The 20,353-nt window shown below is 44.2% G+C and overlaps 1 protein-coding gene across 1 annotated transcript; it reads left to right on the forward strand.

Annotated features, from left to right (window-relative positions):
• Window positions 1-16,089: 16,089 nt before the first annotated feature.
• On the forward strand, window positions 16,090-20,004 carry SSTR1 (somatostatin receptor 1). Its single transcript, XM_080659391.1, has one exon. The coding sequence runs from the start codon at window positions 16,307-16,309 to the stop codon at window positions 17,477-17,479; it is 1,173 nt and encodes a 390-aa protein (XP_080515517.1). The 5' UTR covers window positions 16,090-16,306; the 3' UTR covers window positions 17,480-20,004.
• The last annotated feature ends 349 nt before the right edge of the window (window positions 20,005-20,353 follow it).

The following is a 20,353-nucleotide window of genomic DNA, read 5'->3' on the forward strand; positions in this document are numbered from 1 at the left end:
AAAATGTAGAGTTATTTTAGTGCAGTGGAAGAAAATGTCAGCAAACGTAAGATAGAGTAGGTAGGTTTTAAGTTCATCATCAGACATTATTTAATTGGCATGGTAGGGATTTAAAGAATTAAACAGCATCCTGCAGGCAATTCCTTTTCACCATCTTTTATTCACTTGGCTCCTCTTCTGTATCACCGGGACTCTGAGTGCTAACAGCAGAATTTTCTCTGGCTGGTCTATGGAGAAAATGGATTTATTAAAAATAGTACACACAGCAAATTTAAAATGTAGAGTTATTTTGGTATAGTGGGAAAAAATGTAAAAAATAAAAGAACATCCCTTTCACAGTCTAGGACCCCTCGCTCCTTACCCCCCACCTGCTCGCTGCTCCTTACTGTTAGGTTCTCGCCCCCTGGTGGTCAGTGTGCATCATAGCTACCGATTGTTCTGGTCTTTCCGCCCTAATGGTTGCTTAGGCTTTTATTATATAGATTTGTTACCAGAGAGTAACCCGAGTCAGAGGGGGCTTCCCTCTCATTGGCTCTTGTCATGCTCATGAGAAAGAATTCAGATGAGTGACAGAAAGTAGTGTTGAAGCAAAGCAAGGGAATTTAATAAGGAAGCAAAGCAAGCAAATTTATTAAGAATACACTTGGCATAAAGCACAAGGGGCACTTAGCACAAGTGAGAGCCCGCCTGGTGGGGGTTCAATGATTTTATTTTACTTTTTCTCCCTATAGTTTTCAAGGTTCTCCTGCTGGATATCTCAGGCAACAGACTAGATTTCAAGGTTGCACTTTTATATTATTGTGGCTTTTCATAGAATTTATGAGAACATCTGGAGATTTTATCTTGGCAAGTTGCAAGACTGCTGACTTCTTTGTTCAGTGGACAAGTTAAGCTCTCCCTTCCCCCACCCCCTTTCCCTTTTCCTGCCCTAGCAGCTATCTGTACTGCTTAACATACGTACTCAAGAGTATGTAAAAGTTTACTTATTGGCAAAAATGACTGAGTCATTTGAATGTAGAAAATTACCTCTGAAAATAGCAGAAAGGGAAATGGCTGTGCTACAACCAAAATCGGTGGTCTTCTTATCCTGTTTCTCATTTCTAGTGTTGCAGAAGACCAAAGAAAAACCAAGCAACACTTTAAAGAAAAGAAGTGACACTGTTTATTTACCCTGGCGGACTCAAGGAATAACTTTCCAAATCTGAGTAAAGTAACATGCAGGGGGCTTCTCTTTTATATCTTCCTGAGGTCTTTGACTTGAAAATGTGGATTATGCTTCTGGTCCTTTTTGCGGGCTTTGCAAGAAGGCCTCCAGGTGTTGGGGGTCTCCAGGCCATATCTGATGGTCTGGCCTGGCACCAGCGTTAATAACCCTCCCTCTGGGGCAGTGCATTGTTCATAGTTTTATGGCTTCTGTAACAGGTTCTGCAAGACCAGTTTCTGGGAAAGAGGTAGTGACTTAATTATAGGTTATCAAGAATGTACACTGAGCTTGCTGGCATGGATTCAGATTGCTAGCCCCCCAAATATCAGGGTTACATTGGAATTAGCCCTTTTTAGCCTTCTCACTAGAAACAAAAATCCAAAAAACTGCAGGTGAAAAACTGGGTATTAGGAACACCTCCAGATGTTAGCAGGGGTTAATCAAATTTTGGAGAACACATTGCGTCTCAACTCCTATTATAGAACTCTCTCTAGAGAGTACATCTTTTTTTAAAAGTTTACTGGACCTTTGATGGCATTGGGTTCTTACTGCTTGATACAAACAGGTGATTTGATAGACTAATGTGGTTATCCAAAGATTTCTGAAATAATATATCTTTCCAAATAAAATAACTTATCTAAAAAGTATTCCTTACATACATCTTTAAATTTTCTTCTTTCATCATTTTTACAGAGAATTGCAGTGTTATCCAAGTCTCAAAGCTTGCCTCAGTAAACTAAATTATTGTGGACAAAAGGGGCCACACGTTGACCTGACAAGCTCAGGGGAGGCCTGCATGACAGTCTTGCAAACTCAGCGACATAAAGTAACCACAAAGGATGGTCTGAAATTAAACTTCAACTAAAAGCAGTTATGGTGGGCAGTTAAGTCCTAGGCCGGTATCTTCACTGACAAGGTCAACCTTTACCTAAACTGAGCCTATCTGTCTTTTTGCATCTATGATAACATACCCTTGAAATGTCTGGGTAACTTGTAACTTCCCTTTTTCTGGAGCCCCTGGGGCACAATCAAATGTGGTGGGCGCCAGGACAGATGCCACAAATTCCTCCATTATCATGTTAATTGTTCCTACACCCACCTAAGTATGTGTCCATCATTTTACTTTTTATCCAATCCCAGGGTTTCCCGCTTTGCTTTCTCCTGCCTCTCTAATCTATCACGAATGGATTTCATGTAACCCACCTATGTCCCCTCCTTTGATTGCAATGTATAAATACAGATGTAACCCAACATTTCTCTGGGGCATTATCTCAATTCATTGAGGTTCTGCTTCCCAGCATGTGTTGACAGTTTGGCTCAAATAAACTCACAAAAATTCTTTACAGGCTTCAATGTTTTTTTTTACGTTAACATTACACATCAGTGGAAACCAAGAATTACTGATAGTGTATATAGTGGCAATGGCCTAAGATTACTCTGTCGCCTGATTCCCTCTCTAGAGACATAAGGTTTCATCCCATCCACACCCAACGCTCCTCTCCCAGACAAACTCAGTCACTTCCTGTATTCTCTGACAAGACTGAACATGATTTCATTGGTTCTCCCTAGCCACTCAGTCCTGGTTTTAATATAGCTGGATTTATCAAGATGTTAACTATATCATCAAGGCTTAGTTCAAAATTTAACTTGTACCAGCTGTCAACTGAAATGTAACTACATCAAATTTAAAACTTTTTGTTGAAATTTTCAATGTTCAAGTCTTACCCTGGTGAATTTTAAGAGCATGTGTTTTCACAAAGAGTAGACTTTTCTGAGAAAATAAGTAGGTGCAAAAATGTTATAGGTGTGAATATCAGATCTCTCACTTTCTATGGTTAGAGAGGAAATCATTGCAATTATTGAAACTATCTTACCATCAAAATAATTCTAATACTAAAGTAGAATCATTTCAGTTTAGTCTCATATATATGTATGAATATCAAGTTTTACAATTTTTTCTTATGTTACTACTCTCTAATGAGTTAAGGCATTTTTATGGACTAAAAAATGCTAATTTCCCATTTAATTGTTTAGTGAAGAGAGGCATAACATTTTAATTAGGAAAGAATGTGCCCCCACTTGCATGAATCTGACATTTGCATATTCTCATCTTTATTACAGTTGCCAGTCTAATCGCCAAAGGCCCAAGTGCAAAGCCTAGACCACTTGAAATGTGCATGCACTTGCCCCAGGGAAGGGGAATTTATTTTTAATTGATTTTGTTTCAGCAGCACTTCCTCTCCCTTTCCTATGAATACAATTTGGCTGTAATTTCATGGAGTCAGTACAAATTTCAAAGCAATTCTTAGTCCTTCCTTCTCTATCTAGTGACTATGTAGACCCATCACTTGCTGTATATTTGTCCGAGTTGGGGCAAAAGTGAGGACTGACAAAAACAGGAATAAAGCAGAAAAAAAAAAAAACTACACAGAAATACACAAGCAAAGAAAGTGCTAAGCTGCCTACAGTGCTGACCATCACATGTTTAGAACTGAGAAATGGTGGTGAGCAGTTAATGGAAAGTACATTTTCTTTGGTACAGATGTAACAATGGCTCATTAGTGTTAAATTCCTTGTGATAATATTTTACTAAGATTTAAGTTTTTTTAAAACATATTATTCTAAATTTCTAATTGAGAACAAATGTGTTACTTTTAAATGCTTAGGCAGCATAAATAAAGGAGAAAATCGAAATAATTGCTGGATTCATTGAGGAAAACCTGTCACAGAAAAGACAGATTTGATGTTTATGTCATTTCTTAACATCAAAAAACACCCTTTAATTGAGTTCTGTGAGAGATAAGATCACAGCAATGTGGCATGATGGTTAAGAGCATAGATTCTGGGCTAAATTGTTAGTCAAATCTAAGTTCTGACTTTTTTAACTTTGAAGCATAATAGTAACCCCTCCTTTGGAAAAACTGTTGTTTGAAACTGCTGTTTTAGAATTCTCTGCTCTTTTAAAATTCTCTGCTATTTTTTGCTAGTCCCTCTGTTATTTTTAGACTGTAAAATAACTTTGTTTTTTGCTTGAATAGAAAAGATAAACTTAATTGTCTGACCTTGCAAGCTAGTCATCTAACATAAGGACTGATACACTGATATTGATGCCAGGTGCCTGTATAGATATGATACTCAAGGTTACAGTTGTCTGTATAGATATGATATGTACTCAAGGTTACAAGTTGTCTGTATAGATATAACAGGTGTTTGCTAGATATGATATGTACTCAAGGTTACAAGCTGTCTAAACTTACACAAAGAACTAGAAAGATATAAAAAGGAAATACTCCTTCCTGTGTTTGTTCAGAATTTGACAGAGGTAATCTGCTCTGAACCTGCATCAATAAACGACTCCTAATTAATTGGCTTGTTAAGGTGTTTTGTAACTAGCTCGCTGATTTGCGATACAACTCTGAGCCAGATATTTGATCTCTCTGTGCTTTGGTTTCTTCATCTACAAAGTAATGACAGTAACTAGAAACTTCCGTATAGTGTGGTTAGAAGGGTAAATACTCCAAAACTATAGGTGGAAAGTCTTACTACACACAAATCCCATAACTATTTATTCACTTTCAGATATTAAGTCTCATTTTCAGACATTAAAATTCAATTCTTTCTAAATTGAAACTTTAATTTCTCATTCAGTTTAAAGCTCTTGGTCCCTGTACTGGCTTCAGCCTGACTCAATTTTGGGTTCTACAGTGGGTCAGAGGGGGAGTAGTTGGATTCTTCATTATTTCTTTACATTAATTTTCTACTTCACTTTGCTCACTCCTTTCTCTGTCTGTGGCTCTGGCGGGGAGAGGAAGAGACTTAAGGGACAGGAAAGCTCTTCTCTGATTGGTGCAATTATAGTTGTGCATTGGTGCCCTGGGAGTGGCTCTTTCTCTTGCAAAGTTATTTAATGGGTTCTTCTCATCACACCCTCACCCCCACCCCTTACTGGAGACGTCTACCTGCTAGCCAAGTTCCCTCTCAGCTCCCCCTTCTGGGACATAAACTTCCGGCAGAGGTTGTCTCACTCTGTCAGGCAGAGTGGATCCCGCGAGGTGTTCCCACCTGGTTGCCTGCAGTGCTGTCCATTCCAGCTCACGGAAAACACTGCCTCTGCCCCGCTTTCCGCTTTTCCCGTCTATAGCTCTTTCTGTTTTGGTCTATCATCCGAAGAAAATCCAGCGGGTCCCTTGCTCACCTTCAAGTAGCAATCAGGCACTGGTCTCTGTCTTACCAACCTCAGGGGACATCTCACAAGCTCTCCAAGCGGTTTTATAGAAGCTCCTGTGCTTTATTGACTAGGTAAGAACCCACTCTCCGTATGCCGGAGGGGAACTGCACAGCACGCTCAACACTCTGAGTGTTCCTTTCTACTCTTACACACAGACTGGAGCTGGGTGATGGGTTGATAGGGATGGACTAGCTCCTCTCTTTAGAATGCAAACACTGATAGATCCTCCCTTCCCCCAACTGGTGGGCAGAGTGTGACCTAACCTGCAGCCCGGAAATACCTGAGTACCTAACCAGGCACCTTGTATGGACATATACATTGACTAACCAATCAGCACCTGCCAAATACCCTAAGCCCTTGTCCCTAAGTACCTGAGTGACTATGTACCTTATATGGACCATACATTAAGCCACCAATCAGCGCACGCCGAGTACCCTAAGCCCCCATTCCTTCCCATTCCTACCCTCAAAAGGAGTGCTCACCTCTGCACGGGTTGCTGTTCTCCCCTTGCAAGGCAGCCCGGCAGGTTTTTCCCCTAATAAAGCCTTTAATCCTGGTTTTTGGCTCCCAACTGGTCTTTCAAACACATTTTTTCCAACTAGCAGTTTTCAGCTTGGGAGTTTGGGGGTCTCATTGGAAACTGAGACAAAAAGAAAAGTTACAGCAAACTCAGACAATGCCTGTAACATTAAAACAATTGAGTTATTTGAGTCAATGAATACAGCGGTTACTTCAGATCCTTATGATATGGACTGACTGCATTCATTTTGGTCTGATATTGATAGAAGTGATCAACATTTAGAGTTATTTTAGCTGAATGTGTGACATTTTCTAAAAACCTATAAATGGAACATAGTTCCCAGTGCTGAATTATGAGACTGTATAGGCAAGGAAGAAAAGGAAAGAATAGGTAACATACACAGAGTAATTGCTCAGTAAATATTTCTTACATTGAATAAGTGAATGCTGGATGTATTGAATTAAGTTCATGAGCAAGAGGCATAACGAATTCCTAAGTTCTTTTGACTGATTCAAAAATAATGTTACATTGTAAATCGTACTTTAGAAATTATTTTATAATAGCTAAATACTTACATAATGCTTACTACATGCCAGACATAGTTCTAAATCCTGTGAACATATTTAATCCTTTTAACAACCCTATCAGGTAGATACACTACCTTCTTCATGTTATGAGAGAGGAAACTGAGGCACAGGCAGCTCAAAAGCCTGCACAAGGTTAAACACATGGAAAACAAAGTTGGCATTAGACAGCCACACCACGCTTTCACAAACATCATCTTGTGATTTACATGACCGCAGTAATTCCAAGAGGTGGGCATAGCCAACTCAAGCACACCAAGACCACTTGGTCACAGGGCTAAAGAGGTTGCCTGGGAGACGATAACGCCAGCTCCTGTTTCAGTTCCTTCCACCACCTTCTGTTGAGTACATTTTGTTTGCTATTTAATTTGCCTCATAATACGTTAATTTCTAGAATAAATTTATTAGTGTTTTTCTGAAAGTAAAAGTAATTAAGGAGGCAATAAATCAGTGAGTGCTTCATTAAATAGAGCAGACACTTCATGGCCTGGAGTCTTTTCTTAAATTAACAAAATAAGCTTTTATTACTTTTACCATGTTTAAAAATAAAGCAATACACACTCATAGCTAAAAATTTTGAAAAATCTCTACTGTATATATAAAAGGGAGATGAAAGCATTTATAACCCAACTTCCTCATGAAAACCACCTTTTGTATCTTAGTAGCTGTCCTTTCTGGCCTATGCATATACTGTATTTGCTCATGTGTGGGGGGTATTTATTTAATGTGCTCATATAGTATTAAAATAGACTTTTTGCACTTAACTATGTTTTGAATAATTTTATGTGTCAATAAAAATTCATCTGCAACGTAATTTTTAGTACAAAATTATTATTCTATTATGTGAAATACAAGAATAATGTATTTAATGTTTTTAATCCTTCTTTTGCCCCACCTAGTTTTTCAATGCCAACAGTAACAGCCAATTGTTTATTGACAAATTTGGGGCTCAGACGTCACCAGGCCAACCCCAGTTCCATAACACCCCACTCTCCACCCTTTCCTTCAAGGCCCTGAGCCACATTTTGTGCTGTTACTTGTTTTGTCACTTACATAATATTTTGTTTTTGACTAGAGGAAGAGCACAGTTTTATTTTGGAATGGGAAAGGGTAGAAAAGGTGGGCAGAAAAGGATCCAGTGGCTGGGGTGGCTTCCTCTCTTCATCTTCTCAGTGGCCTGGGTCAAACATCTGTGCTGCATGCAGTTCTCCCACAGGCCCAACTGTTTTGTTTGGCTGGCTTACATTGTGAGTTATAAATCCTGTTTAGAATCTGTTAAATAAAATATATCCTATCATTCTACCTTCATTGTGACCTGGCAAGATTGGTATTTAGACTCCAGCACTCCTCATGAGCTCTGCAGGGAACCTGCCCCACCCACAGCCCAGCCCACTTCAGTGTCCACCTCTGGCTCCCAGCTTATATACATGAGTACAGACACTGCTGCCCACCATGGCCAAGCTCATCGCTCATCTGCTTCAGCCTCCCCCAGACAGCCACCCATTGGCCTCCCCTCCAGCCTAGAGGTGTTCATAACTGCCAGGTAGTCAGCCCACACTGGCCCTGGCAGTGGGCTTGTGACCTCTAGGCAGGGAGCCACAGGATCTGTGCTTTCTAGGAGGTGTGATTACAAAATTGTTATTTACACCTGGGTCTTTGTAACGTGTGTGTGAATTTTGCACTACCACCATTGAGAGAAACATGTGATGATTGAACACCAGAATTCCCCCCATCCCCAGAATTGTTATACTAAACAGCTGCATATCAGGTAGAGGACAACACTAAACCCACTGGTCCTACAAGTGCCTGAAGCTGTCCCTCCCCACCCAAGTCTCTTCCCCTTCCTCCTGCCAGTCCCTCCGACCACATTTACTCATTTTGTACACATTTCTGGTTTGAAGCAGATCCTTGTTTTTGTTTGCTTCTTAAATCCTGGTGGTGGGGAAACCAGTGGGCGCATTAGCACCCATTCTCATGGACAAGCTCTTCTCTGATGGGTACAACAGAACATGAGTGGTTGTGTCTCACCACTCAAGAAAAACAGGAGTTTTCCCCAATTCTCTGAGAAAAAAATGAGAGCATTGTTAAAGTTGTCTCAATTTTAGGTTGAATACCTGGCTTTTCTCTCCCTTGTCTTTTACCAGATGCCAGGGTAACATGGACATAGCCAGAGAAGAGGAAACCTTGCTAAGGAGCACTCTAATGAAGCATTGATGCATCTGGCTTGGAAATCTTGACTGAAATAGTCTGGGATCCATCAGGCTCAAAGAGCAGTCTAGATGAGATCTAAATTATTATTACTTTATTTTAAAAATATTTTAATTGATTTTTAGAAGGAGAGGAAGGAAAAGGAGAGAGAAACATTGATGTGAGAAGTAAAGACCCATTGGCTGCCTCCAGCATGCCCCCTACCGGAGATCAAGGCCGCAACCCGGGCATGTACCCTAACCAGGAATCGAACCAGCAACCTTGTGGGGCACAGGACGATGCCCAATCAACTGAGCTACACAGGCCAGGGCTAAATTATTATTACTTTAGAAAGTAAAAAAATAAATAAAATGAACAAAGAGGGATGCGGGATATAACAAGTATGTTGGCACCTGTGTCAACAGAATCAGCACTGCTTCCTAGGTGCTGCTGGAACACACCTTCACAGATATGGGCTCCTTCACATTTGGGGCTGCTCAAGCATCATCTCCTTCCTGTCCCTTTCAATCTAACCTTGGTCAAATACACCCAGCCTCTCCAGCTCTCTGGCCCCTCATCCCTACCTTTTTCTTATAACTTATCACTAGAATTCCACAGGGACCTAGTTAATCTTTGCCATTGCATCTCCAGTGCCCAGAACAGTGCCTGCCATCCAGTAGGCACTCAATATATGTGCGCTAAATTAACGAATAAATGATTCGGTTTTGATTAAAAATACAACATTACTCATAAATAGTAGAATTCTGATGTTAATTTCTAGTTTCTTTTCACCATACATAATACAACTTGGAATTAAGTTTCTTCTACTGTAGTCTGAATTTTACTTCTATGAATTTTTTTAACCACAGGATATAGTATCAGAAACCAGTATACAAGCAGTAAAACCTCAGTTCACCCAGAAGTCAACAAAGAATAGTGAATTCCTAATCTAGGCCACGAGGCCCTGCCTGGACTTTGCTGTCTTCTTATCTCCCTATTCTTACAGGAAAGGAAAGGTCAGGCTGCCACAGAGACTGCTTCCTCAAGCGCAAAGTAAAGCACCATCCTGTGCTGCGTGCAGAAAGAAGAGCAGAGGCAGGGCCTGGTGCTGGTCAGCGTGAGGCAGCCCGCCCTCAGGAGGAAGGAGTCGGGGAGCCAGGCATTCCCTTCTTGGACCACTCCTAGTGGTTCTGAATCCACAGCTCACACACACCACTCCCCATTCTTCCTACCTCCAGCAGAAGACCGATGCATTAACACAGACCCACCACTGACCAGTTCCACCGTAACTGTGGGAAAGAAGAAAAGATACGCCCTTTAAGTTGCTTCATGTCCTCTAAATAGAGCAGTGTTTGAGCTGATGGAGCATGTGCCTGGGTTCCTGCCTCGTCATACTTAAAATGCAACAAAGGGGTAGTATCATGATGGCTCCATAGATTCAAATCACTCTCTAATTACATGCTTGTTTAGAAAAAGTATATAAGTTTTATATTAAAAAAAAGAAGATTAGATAGCTTCCATCTACAAAACTGGCTTTGTTTCCTACATCCAGCCACTTACTCACTTTTGGCTGTTCCTTAGCTGGTGAAGCTGACTGACAGATACAGCCCACTAAAAAGAACAGCCCTTTCTCGAAAGAATGGTGTGTTTTTTTTTCACATGTTTAAATACTCCGCTGAAAATCAAACATCAATCAAAGGAAAAAAATATATGGTTTTGTGACTTTGAAAGCATTTTTTGTAGTTTCTGCTAAAAAGAAAAATGTTCCCCAAATTTTTGGCAAAATTGTTTGAAACAATGCAATCAATCTTGAAATCCTTGACTAACAGAGACTACATTACAGAAAAATGTATTACTGGCAAGGACTATTTAAAATAATACAGGTAACATGTGGCTGCTTTTGGTCTGCTTTTATTTATCCATTAATAATAATGAATACTTTCTATATTGTTGAATTCTTGTTCTTAGAATATTATTTAGGAGAGGAGAATCCACAGGGGAAAATGAGTTGCCACACTGTGTGTCTCTTTTGAAGGCACAAAAAGACTCTGTCATGATGTTTCACAGAAGAAGCAATTGGAAAATCAGTGACAGGACGAGTTTGCTGAGATTGGTGATGAATTCAACCTCAGGCTACCAACTGCTGTGAAGTGATGGGGCAACCCTGGGAAATGAAATCCAGGATGTTCCTCAGCCCTATAGCCACTTTTGCACTCTGGTTACTTTCTTATTAGACTACTAGAGGTCCAGTGCACAAAATTCGTTCATGGGTGGGGACCCTAGGCAATCAGGGCCTATCGGGGCCCTCTTGCCCAGTCCCAATCGGGCCAGGCCAGCCTGGGCCTGCTGGCTGCCAGCTGGGGCCTGCTGGCTGCCAGCTGGGGCCTGCCAGCTGCTGGACAGGGCCTGCTAGCTGCTGGACAGGGCCTGCTAGATGGGGTGGGGTAGGAGGAAGGATGGGGGAAGGACCACAGGAGGTTTACCAGCCGGGGGGAGGGAGTGGGGGAGGTTGGCTGGCCATGGGAGGTTGGCTGTGGAGCGCACTGACCACCAGGGGGCATCTCCTGTGTTGAGCGTCTGCCCCCTGGTGGTCAGTGCACGTCATAGAGACAGGTCATTCTTGTTCCGGTCATTTGGTCATAACAGTCGCTTAGGCTTTTATATATATAGATCATCATGTTAACTGCTTAGTGGCAGATGGTCCTTAAGTGACACATACCTCTGCTGTGGACCATATTGCTGAGTGGCACTTGCCCCCTATAGTCCATCTGTCCAGACAGGTGTTTGTAAACACAACTCTGATGATACCATGCAGACTATGTTCCAGGAACTGCTCCCTTTAATCCTTAGTGGCAGTCCGTTACCACTAGCACATATTAGAGGAGCTCATTCAAGGATCACCATAGGCTCCAGTTGGAAAAACCGCATTAATAATGATTCTGACAGATGTGGAGTTTGAGCTCCTGATAATTACTATTCCACCAAACCAACTGAGTCTCAGGACTGCAATGAAAAAGAAACAACCTTCCATGTATAATGGCTTTCACACTGCATGATACTATTAAAAAGCCATCATTAGCTACTAAAGCACGCACTACCCATTTTCCAAAGTCCTTTCTCAGCCAATAAATTAAAGACCAAGAATGATCAATGAATGAGTCATCAGCATGAAAATTGTTGGTATAGGACATGCAAATTGAAATTATTCAGAATGATTTAAATGCATAAGGTTTTATTATAGATGATGATATTGCACAGATATTAAAAGATTTTCTTGGATATGGCCCAAAGTTGATTTCTTTGCATCTACCTGTTATGGATTAGAAAAAAGAAGATACTATTCATAGAATGCCTTGGAAACATAAAACAGAGGTGTTGGGCAATTTTCTAGGTGCTATGCTGGGTGCTGGGGATACAATGATAAAAAAAATGTAGCCCCTGTTCTCAACCAACTTACAGATTTAGAAGTGGGTAGGCAGATAGCACACACACACAAATCACAACACAGTGTGGTAACTACAGTAATCAAAGTGTACACCTGCTACATAACCAGTACAGAAGACTATAGCTTGTAGGAGAGATTTGAGAAGGGGGAAGAAAATAACCTGCTTAAGAATCTGCAACTTCCTAAGTTAGGACTTTTCATTCTCCCCTCTTGGAAGCCATATTCTTTCCTCTCTCATATCTCAAAATGTTCCTATCACAGATGCATAAGAAAGATGGTAACTACAGAGGAAGACTAGTAACTATCATGGAGAAAACAAGCATATGCTATGCCTTTCAAGGCTTTAGCTACTTTAGATACATACTTTTTTTAAAAAAAGTTTTTAAACAAGACATGAAGATGTGGAGTTCTGACTTCTTATAGGCCATGTTCCTTCCACATTACAGCACTCCTATGCCTATATTGGTGTTCCTGTTTCATCAGGAAAGGTTTACATCAAATTGAGGTTTAAGGGGAAGGCAGACTCTTAAACTGGGCTCCTCCTCTTAATATAATTTAAAAACAGCAGCAACCCAATCACATGTTGTTTAGCCCAGAAATGCTGCCTTTAGCTTGATTGTTTTTGTTTGTTGATGGATTAGTTCACAGAGACCATACTAAGAAATACATGACTGAAAAGACTTGATTAACACTGCATGGCTCACATCCATCTCAATCTCTCTCTCTTTTTATTGAAGTAAAATTCACACGACACAAAATTCACAATTTTAACCATTTAAAGTGTACAATTCAGTGGCTTTTAGTACATGTATTATATTGTATAATCACCAACACTGTCTAATTAGGAATATTTTCATTACCCCCCAAAGAAATCCTATCTCCATCAGGCAGTAATTCCTCACTCCCTCTTCCCCTCAGCCCTGCTGAGCTGCTTTGTCTCTAGGAACTTGCCTGTTCTGGACATTTAACATAAGTGGAATCATGCAATATATATGTCCTGGCTGGCATCTTTCACTTTGCAAATGTTTTCAAGGTTCAGCTATGTTGTAGCATGTATTGGTACTTCATTCCTTTTTACTGATCCATTCATTGGATGATGAATATTTGGCCTCTTTGACTATTATGAGTAGTGCTGCTATGAACATTCAAGTGCAAGTTTTTGTTCAAACATTTGTTTTCAATGGGGGGGGGTGTAAATACCTATAAGTGTAATTGCTGGGTCATATGGCAATTTTATGTTTAACTTTTTGAGGAATCATCAAACATTCTAAAGCTGCTGCATCATTTTTTATTCCCACCAGCAACATAGAAGGGTTCCAATTTCTCCACACGCTTGACAACATTTGTTATTTTCTTTAAAATATATATTATAGCCAACCTAGTGGATATAAAGTGATATCTCATTGTCAATCTCATTTTATGGATACTAATTCATCATAGAAACCGCTTCAGAAACAAAAAAAAAATGTTCATGTCAGCTCATAAGTTTTCTTTTTTTATATATGAGGCTACCACTAAATTGAGAGCTTTCCCTAAGATGAGCTGCAAAGTGAACATAGGAGATACTGAACAACAGAGCTGTTTTACCTGCTCCCATCACCCACTTCCCTAGAGCAATCATGATTAACACCCAGGTGTCTAAACGATGACTGTTGAAATATCAGCCCCCTGAGGAATAGCCAGGTGTCTTTAGTCAGCAATTGCCAAAGAGGCATCTTAAACATTATAAGGCTTGGCTAGTATAAAAGCTTTTATGGGGGGGAAAGCCACTTTTAAAACCTGATGAACATTCATTTTTTTCCTCCATATGTGCTGTATTTTTAAAAATAATATACAACTAACCACCAATTCCACATTCCATTTTAGATAAAGTAATTTGTTTAGATAAAGCACTGAGTTAAATAGGTTGAGCCATATGAAATATCAAATTCCTTCCTAGCGCATTTCTCATTAATAATGCAGTGTCCACAGCACATATTCCTATGAGAGTCTGTCATTTATCTTATCATTAATTGTTATAACCAATACACTACAAAAGCTATTCTTTTCCTTGCTGGAGCACTTAGTTTTGAGAACTAAAACACATATGCAAATGATTACCCCAATAAAGCAAGGGGCGATAGGAATTGTGCCTGCCCCCCCCCCCCTTTCTGCATCCATTTCTGCATTCTGGACTGTGGCACAAAGGTACAAATAGCCTCCTGAGGAGTTCAGTTCTGCTTGTTTGCCTCTCCTTAGTGAAAACTGTAGGGATGGAAGGGAAAGCTGAGACTCAGCTCAGTGGGTGCCCTCTGGTTGAGGGGAGGCGGAACAGGAAACTGGAGACAAAGCTAAACCTTGAAAGAGGCCCAGCACTAGGTTGCTGTGGGTCAGCCTTCCTGGGAACCTGCACGAGTCATATAAAGACTTTAAGGGATATTGAAAAGGAACAGGGGAGCTCTATCTTGGACTGAAACGATTAGAAAGCCAAAGGGAGCCTAGACTAGAGATGGTTGGAAGTCCCAGAAGTGGTTAGAAATCATGGTAATTGAACTACCCGCCCCCAGGATCAATTCAATTCCTAACGGAAGTAGGCGAGCTTTAGGCTGGCCTGCATCGGTTTTTGTGTCTTAAAGGTTTAGGCATATACGTTGAAGCCGGGTCTCACGTCCAGGGGCCTCAGAAAAGGCCGAAATCCTAGTATTTCGATGGAAAGACTCCAAGGCCATCGTTCCATTCCTGGAGTTGATGACGAAGTCTGGTCACCTGCAAGGCCGGCCCTTCAAGGGTTTAGAGGAGCTCACGTCCCAGCTCACCCAGGCCTTGGCACTCTTCTCCCCGGGCCGGCCCGCCAACTCTCCGGGGTACAAAGTACAGCAGTAATTCCTCACTCCCTCTCCCCCTCAGCCCTGCTGCGCTGCTTTGTCTATAGGAACTTGCCTGTAGATAGCAGCGCAACCTCTCTCCCCCCAGAGAACACCTACATGGATTTCCAATACCGCGTCTGGCACATTCTGGAGGGAGCCTCAGGCAGTCGATATTCCCTTGGGAGACGCAGGAGGCTCTGGGCACTACACGCTTTAATGGAGATTCTCAATGGTGTACCCAGGGCCTTGAACACTCCCGCCGGCGAAGAGCTGCCTGCGGTGATGTAACGCAGAAGCCCCAAACGCGGGGTTGTCGCCCCTACTCCCAAGGCTCCCGGCTTAGGGTCAGTTTCCGTGACTCGAAGAGCAGACGCGTAGGTGCCGGTGTTGGGGTCCCTCCCAAAGAAAGGAGTTGAACCGCACGAAGCACGTCACCGCGCTACCAGACTGCACAGGCACTTTGCACGGGCGGCTCCGCGTGGGTCCCGAGGTGGCGCGCCCTAGGTAAGGAGGGCTGGGAGCTCCTGCGGCGGGTCGGAGGAGCCGGACGAGCGGGGCGGGAGGTGGGGCTTAGGTCCCCGGACGATTGGACCCCAGCGGAGTAAGGCTCCCTTAGGGCGGGGCAGCAGCTGAGCGTAACTGAGATGAACTCCAGACACCTATCTATGCCTGGGGTCCGCTTCAGTCTTTGCCTTGGATAGGGGCGGGATGAAGGGGCAGAATCTACACCTTTGGCTCCCACCCACCCTCCAGAAAGGCGGGGAAACTCCGCAGGTCCCGGTGAGGGATGGGTAAAGGGTGCTGCAGGGCAACCCTGGGGGAAAAAAACAAAACAAAAAAACTACTCGGATTAAACCGAGCGCGGGACTGGGAAAAATACAAAATGGGGAGAGGTGATAAGCCTCCTATATAGCTTTCTCTTTCTCTCCCCCTCCCCTTCCCTTTCGTAGCTGCTGACGCGCTGGTGGTGCTTATTAATCATTCACCAGCCCAGAGCGCGCCAGTTAATGGCTGTGCGGCTCGGGGCTTCAGTCTCCCGGCTTCCCCTCTCGGCGCCAGCGAGTGGCCAGGCGCCCGGAGCAGCAAGCGGCTGCGCGCAGGCAGCAGTTGGGCCATGCGTCCCGCGGGCGCGGGTCGGAGCCGCGCTCCCGGCAGCCGCTGTGCGCTACCCTCCGGCGCCAGGCGGCAGTGAACTGCGGGCAGACGGCCAGGGTGCTGAGTGAGGGCGCAAGCGGCGGGGGCCCGGGAGAACTCCCCAGCCCCAGCAGCCCCACGGTTCCCCATCCGCGGAGATGTTCCCCAATGGCACCGCCTCCTCTCCCTGCTCTCCTAGCCCCAGCCCGGGCAGCTGTGGCGAAGGTAGCGGCAGCAGGGGCCCTGGGGCCGGCGCCGCGGACGGCATGGAGGAGCCCGGGCGAAACGCATCCCAGAATGGGACCTTGAGCGAAGGCCAGGGCAGCGCCATCCTCATCTCTTTCATCTACTCCGTGGTGTGCCTGGTGGGGTTGTGTGGGAATTCCATGGTCATCTATGTGATCCTGCGCTACGCCAAGATGAAGACCGCCACCAACATCTACATCCTGAACCTGGCCATTGCCGACGAGCTGCTCATGCTCAGCGTGCCCTTCCTGGTCACCTCCACGCTGCTTCGCCACTGGCCCTTCGGCGCGCTGCTCTGCCGCCTCGTGCTCAGTGTGGACGCGGTCAACATGTTCACCAGCATCTACTGTCTGACTGTGCTCAGCGTGGACCGCTACGTGGCCGTAGTGCACCCCATCAAGGCAGCGCGCTACCGCCGGCCCACTGTGGCCAAGGTGGTGAATTTGGGGGTGTGGGTGCTCTCGCTGCTGGTCATTCTGCCCATCGTGGTCTTCTCACGCACGGCGGCCAACAGTGACGGCACAGTGGCCTGCAACATGCTGATGCCCGAGCCCGCCCAGCGCTGGCTGGTGGGCTTCGTGTTGTACACATTTCTTATGGGCTTCCTGCTGCCCGTCGGGGCCATCTGCCTGTGCTACGTGCTCATCATCACAAAAATGCGCATGGTAGCCCTCAAGGCCGGCTGGCAGCAGCGCAAGCGCTCCGAGCGTAAGATCACCCTGATGGTGATGATGGTGGTGATGGTGTTTGTCATCTGTTGGATGCCTTTCTATGTGGTGCAGCTGGTAAATGTGTTCGCGGAGCAGGACGACGCCACCGTGAGCCAGCTGTCGGTCATCCTCGGCTATGCCAACAGCTGCGCCAACCCCATCCTCTACGGCTTCCTTTCAGACAACTTCAAGCGCTCTTTCCAGCGCATCCTGTGCCTCAGCTGGATGGACAACGCTACGGAGGAGCCTGTGGACTACTACGCCACCGCCCTCAAGAGCCGCGCCTACAGCGTGGAGGACTTCCAGCCCGAGAACCTGGAGTCCGGTGGCGTCTTCCGTAATGGCACCTGCACGTCCCGGATCACGACTCTCTGAGCCGGGCCCTCTCAGGGGGAGGATGAGGACAAAGGGAGGCCGGGTGTGAGAGGTGAAAGTGTCCCAGGGGTCAGGGTGCGGTGTGGCAAAGTGGGGATAGGACCCTGGGCGCTCCGGTCTTGGGATTAAGAGACCTGGGAAAGGAGCACGGCAAAGGTGGGGTTGGGCGTTTTGCTTGTAAACTGGGAAGGCTTGCGAGCCGAGCCCCCTTCTCCACTCTCCCGCCCTCCTACACTGCGGTTGTACTTCTGCACCCTCTATGCTTCCCACTCTGTAACTTCGATCTTTCCTTCCGCCCAGTCCTGCCGGTGCAGATCACGTGAACTCTTTAACATCTCCAACTCAGGCCGCCAGCCGTGCTTTCTGTTTGTTTAAGCCTAGCCACGGGTTTCCCTAGGGGTGAGTCCCCAGCTGGCCCGCAGCCCCGCCCCGCCGCGCCCCTTCGCTGGCCAGATTCCGCCTGGTGCCCCTAGCGGGGTCTGGAACCGCTGCTCTCCCCTTTGCACGGCCCTACTTTAAGGGAGACGGACTTGAGAGTGAACTAGCAGCCGGCCCTTCCTCCTGCTCCACAGCGGGGCTGCGTCGTCCTCCGAGCCCCTTCGCCACTCCCACTCCACCCGGAGCGGAGCCAGGTGCTTAGTAAAATCGGTCCCGCGCAGCGAACCCCAGGCATTGCGCAGCTCCCATCCAAACCCCTCTTTGGAACCAAAAGGAGCTGAGAACAAGGACCGAGGTTGGGGACGGGAAGAGGGATTGTAATGGAAGCCACCGCCTCCAGCCCTGCTGACCACCGGGCTTTAGGTTTCAAAGACCGGCACTCTTGGGCGCTGGTCTGCCTTAGGCCACCGAGGGATGGGCGGACTTTCCCCGGGGGCCGATTGGGAGCGTGGCTGCAGCTACACTAGGCTGTATCCCTCACCCACACATCAGAGGTGCAGCTCTAAGAGTAGCCACAGACTCAGTTTCCTGCTCCGGCTTCTCTCTAAGACAGAGCCCTGGGGCCCTGACCTCTGGTGCGGCCCACAGAGCCCTGGCCTATCCCCACTGTGTCGCCGCCACCTGCAGGCTAGAGAGTGTTGCCCCTTTCAAGCGGTGCCTAATAAGTTATTTTCTTGTTTAACATATTTATTTATTTATTTCTGGTGTTTGAAAATTTCTCTGCTTTCCTTTTCTCTGTTTGCCAAGCCCAGGGCTTTTTTTTTTTTTTTTTTTTCCCCCCCGGGACACTGAGGGTGAGGGTGAAGTGTGTGTGTGTCTAAGGCCCCCTCAAAACCTCTCCTCTTTGCTGGGTCCTCTTTTATTATCCTTTTCCAGCCTTTCTATTTTTGCTTGTATCCAGTGAGTTTGGAGATTTTGTTATAGTTTTCTTATATAGTCTCTTGTTTGTCTTAAATAAATAATTATGTGGGTTAGCCTCCTCTCATGCAGAGTGAAAAGCCCTGTACTCCTTGCTTTCAACATCACCTTGTATAGGATTTGGATATGCATAATATATATTTACACATTATATATATTTGTTTATCTTGCTCCATTGTCATGAGTCCATAAAATAGCTCCCAAATAGAGCCACTAACAATGACATGTGGAAGGCTGGCTGAAACACTTTCAGATAAGGGGGTTCAAGCAGCACTCAAACTTGGAACTCAGAAGTCTGATTCAGATAGACTTGATCCATGTTGAGGGCGTGGTGAGGGCTGTACCTCAGCCCCTGCTCCCTCTAGTTTTCAGCATAGGTGAGTCTAACTCACAGTCTAGTTCACATCATTATTCTTTTAAAGACATTGAAAATGGAGTAATTTGTGTCTATGTTTAATCTTACAAACTACATTGGAAGCCTGAGCAGGGCAAGGACCAATAATTTTACTTCTTTGTATTCCTGTATTGTTTTAGTATACTGGCTTGTACATAGTAGTCACTAGATACATGTTTGTTGGTTGACTGCTTAAGTTAGCCAGAGTGCATTACAATGATCAATCGGGAGGTGGTAGATCTGGGGCTCTCAGGGTCTACCATTGACATGATACACAATGGTTGAGATCACTCTGGAAAAATATGTTTCGTATATTTGCTTCAGGAACATTGTGCTTTTTTGAAAGCAGTAACCAAGAGTTCAAATGCTCCTTATGTTTAGTTTAAACTAATTAACAAATATGCTTTTGGTTCTAAATCAGAAAGTTTCATTCTGTCCCTTAATAATAATATATATTATTATTCTTTTGAAAAATAGATTTTAAAAATATCTTATTGTTGAAAGTAATACATATGTCCTCTATTTTCCCCCATTGACTCCTTCTAGCCTGCCCCCATTCCCTGCCTTCAGCCTTCACTACCCTATTGTCTGTGTCCAAGGGTTATGCATACAAGTTCTTTGGTTGCTATCTTCCCACCCACCCACCCCCATCTTCCCTCTGAGATTTTCACAGTCTGTGGAAAATAGATTTTTAACTGGTTAAAGAACAGTGAAATTTACAAATCAAAATCTTGATCATTAACCTCTTAAGAAGATACAAATCTAGTGCTCTTAACCTGTTACCATTGTAATATTAAACAAATAAACAAATGTGTTATGTTGTTTCAAGTTGTCTAACTTTGCCATTTGAATTTTACTATTTCATCGGATTACCTAAAGACACACACACACACACACACACACACACACACACACACACACACACACATTGGCTGAGTTGCTTTATGTTCCACTTAGATTTTTAAGAAGAAAGATTTCAGATTACCTTTGGACATTTCTACCAAGATTAAGGTTACACCTTGAAATATATTTTTTAAGAAAAGTCTATTCATTTAGAGAGGGGAAACAAACAAACTTTGAGTGATATGAACCGGAAGCACTGTACTGGGTTGCACTCTCTATGC

This window comes from Plecotus auritus (genome assembly GCF_963455305.1).
Source record: "Plecotus auritus genome assembly, chromosome: 1".
Lineage (NCBI taxonomy): Eukaryota > Metazoa > Chordata > Mammalia > Chiroptera > Vespertilionidae > Plecotus > Plecotus auritus.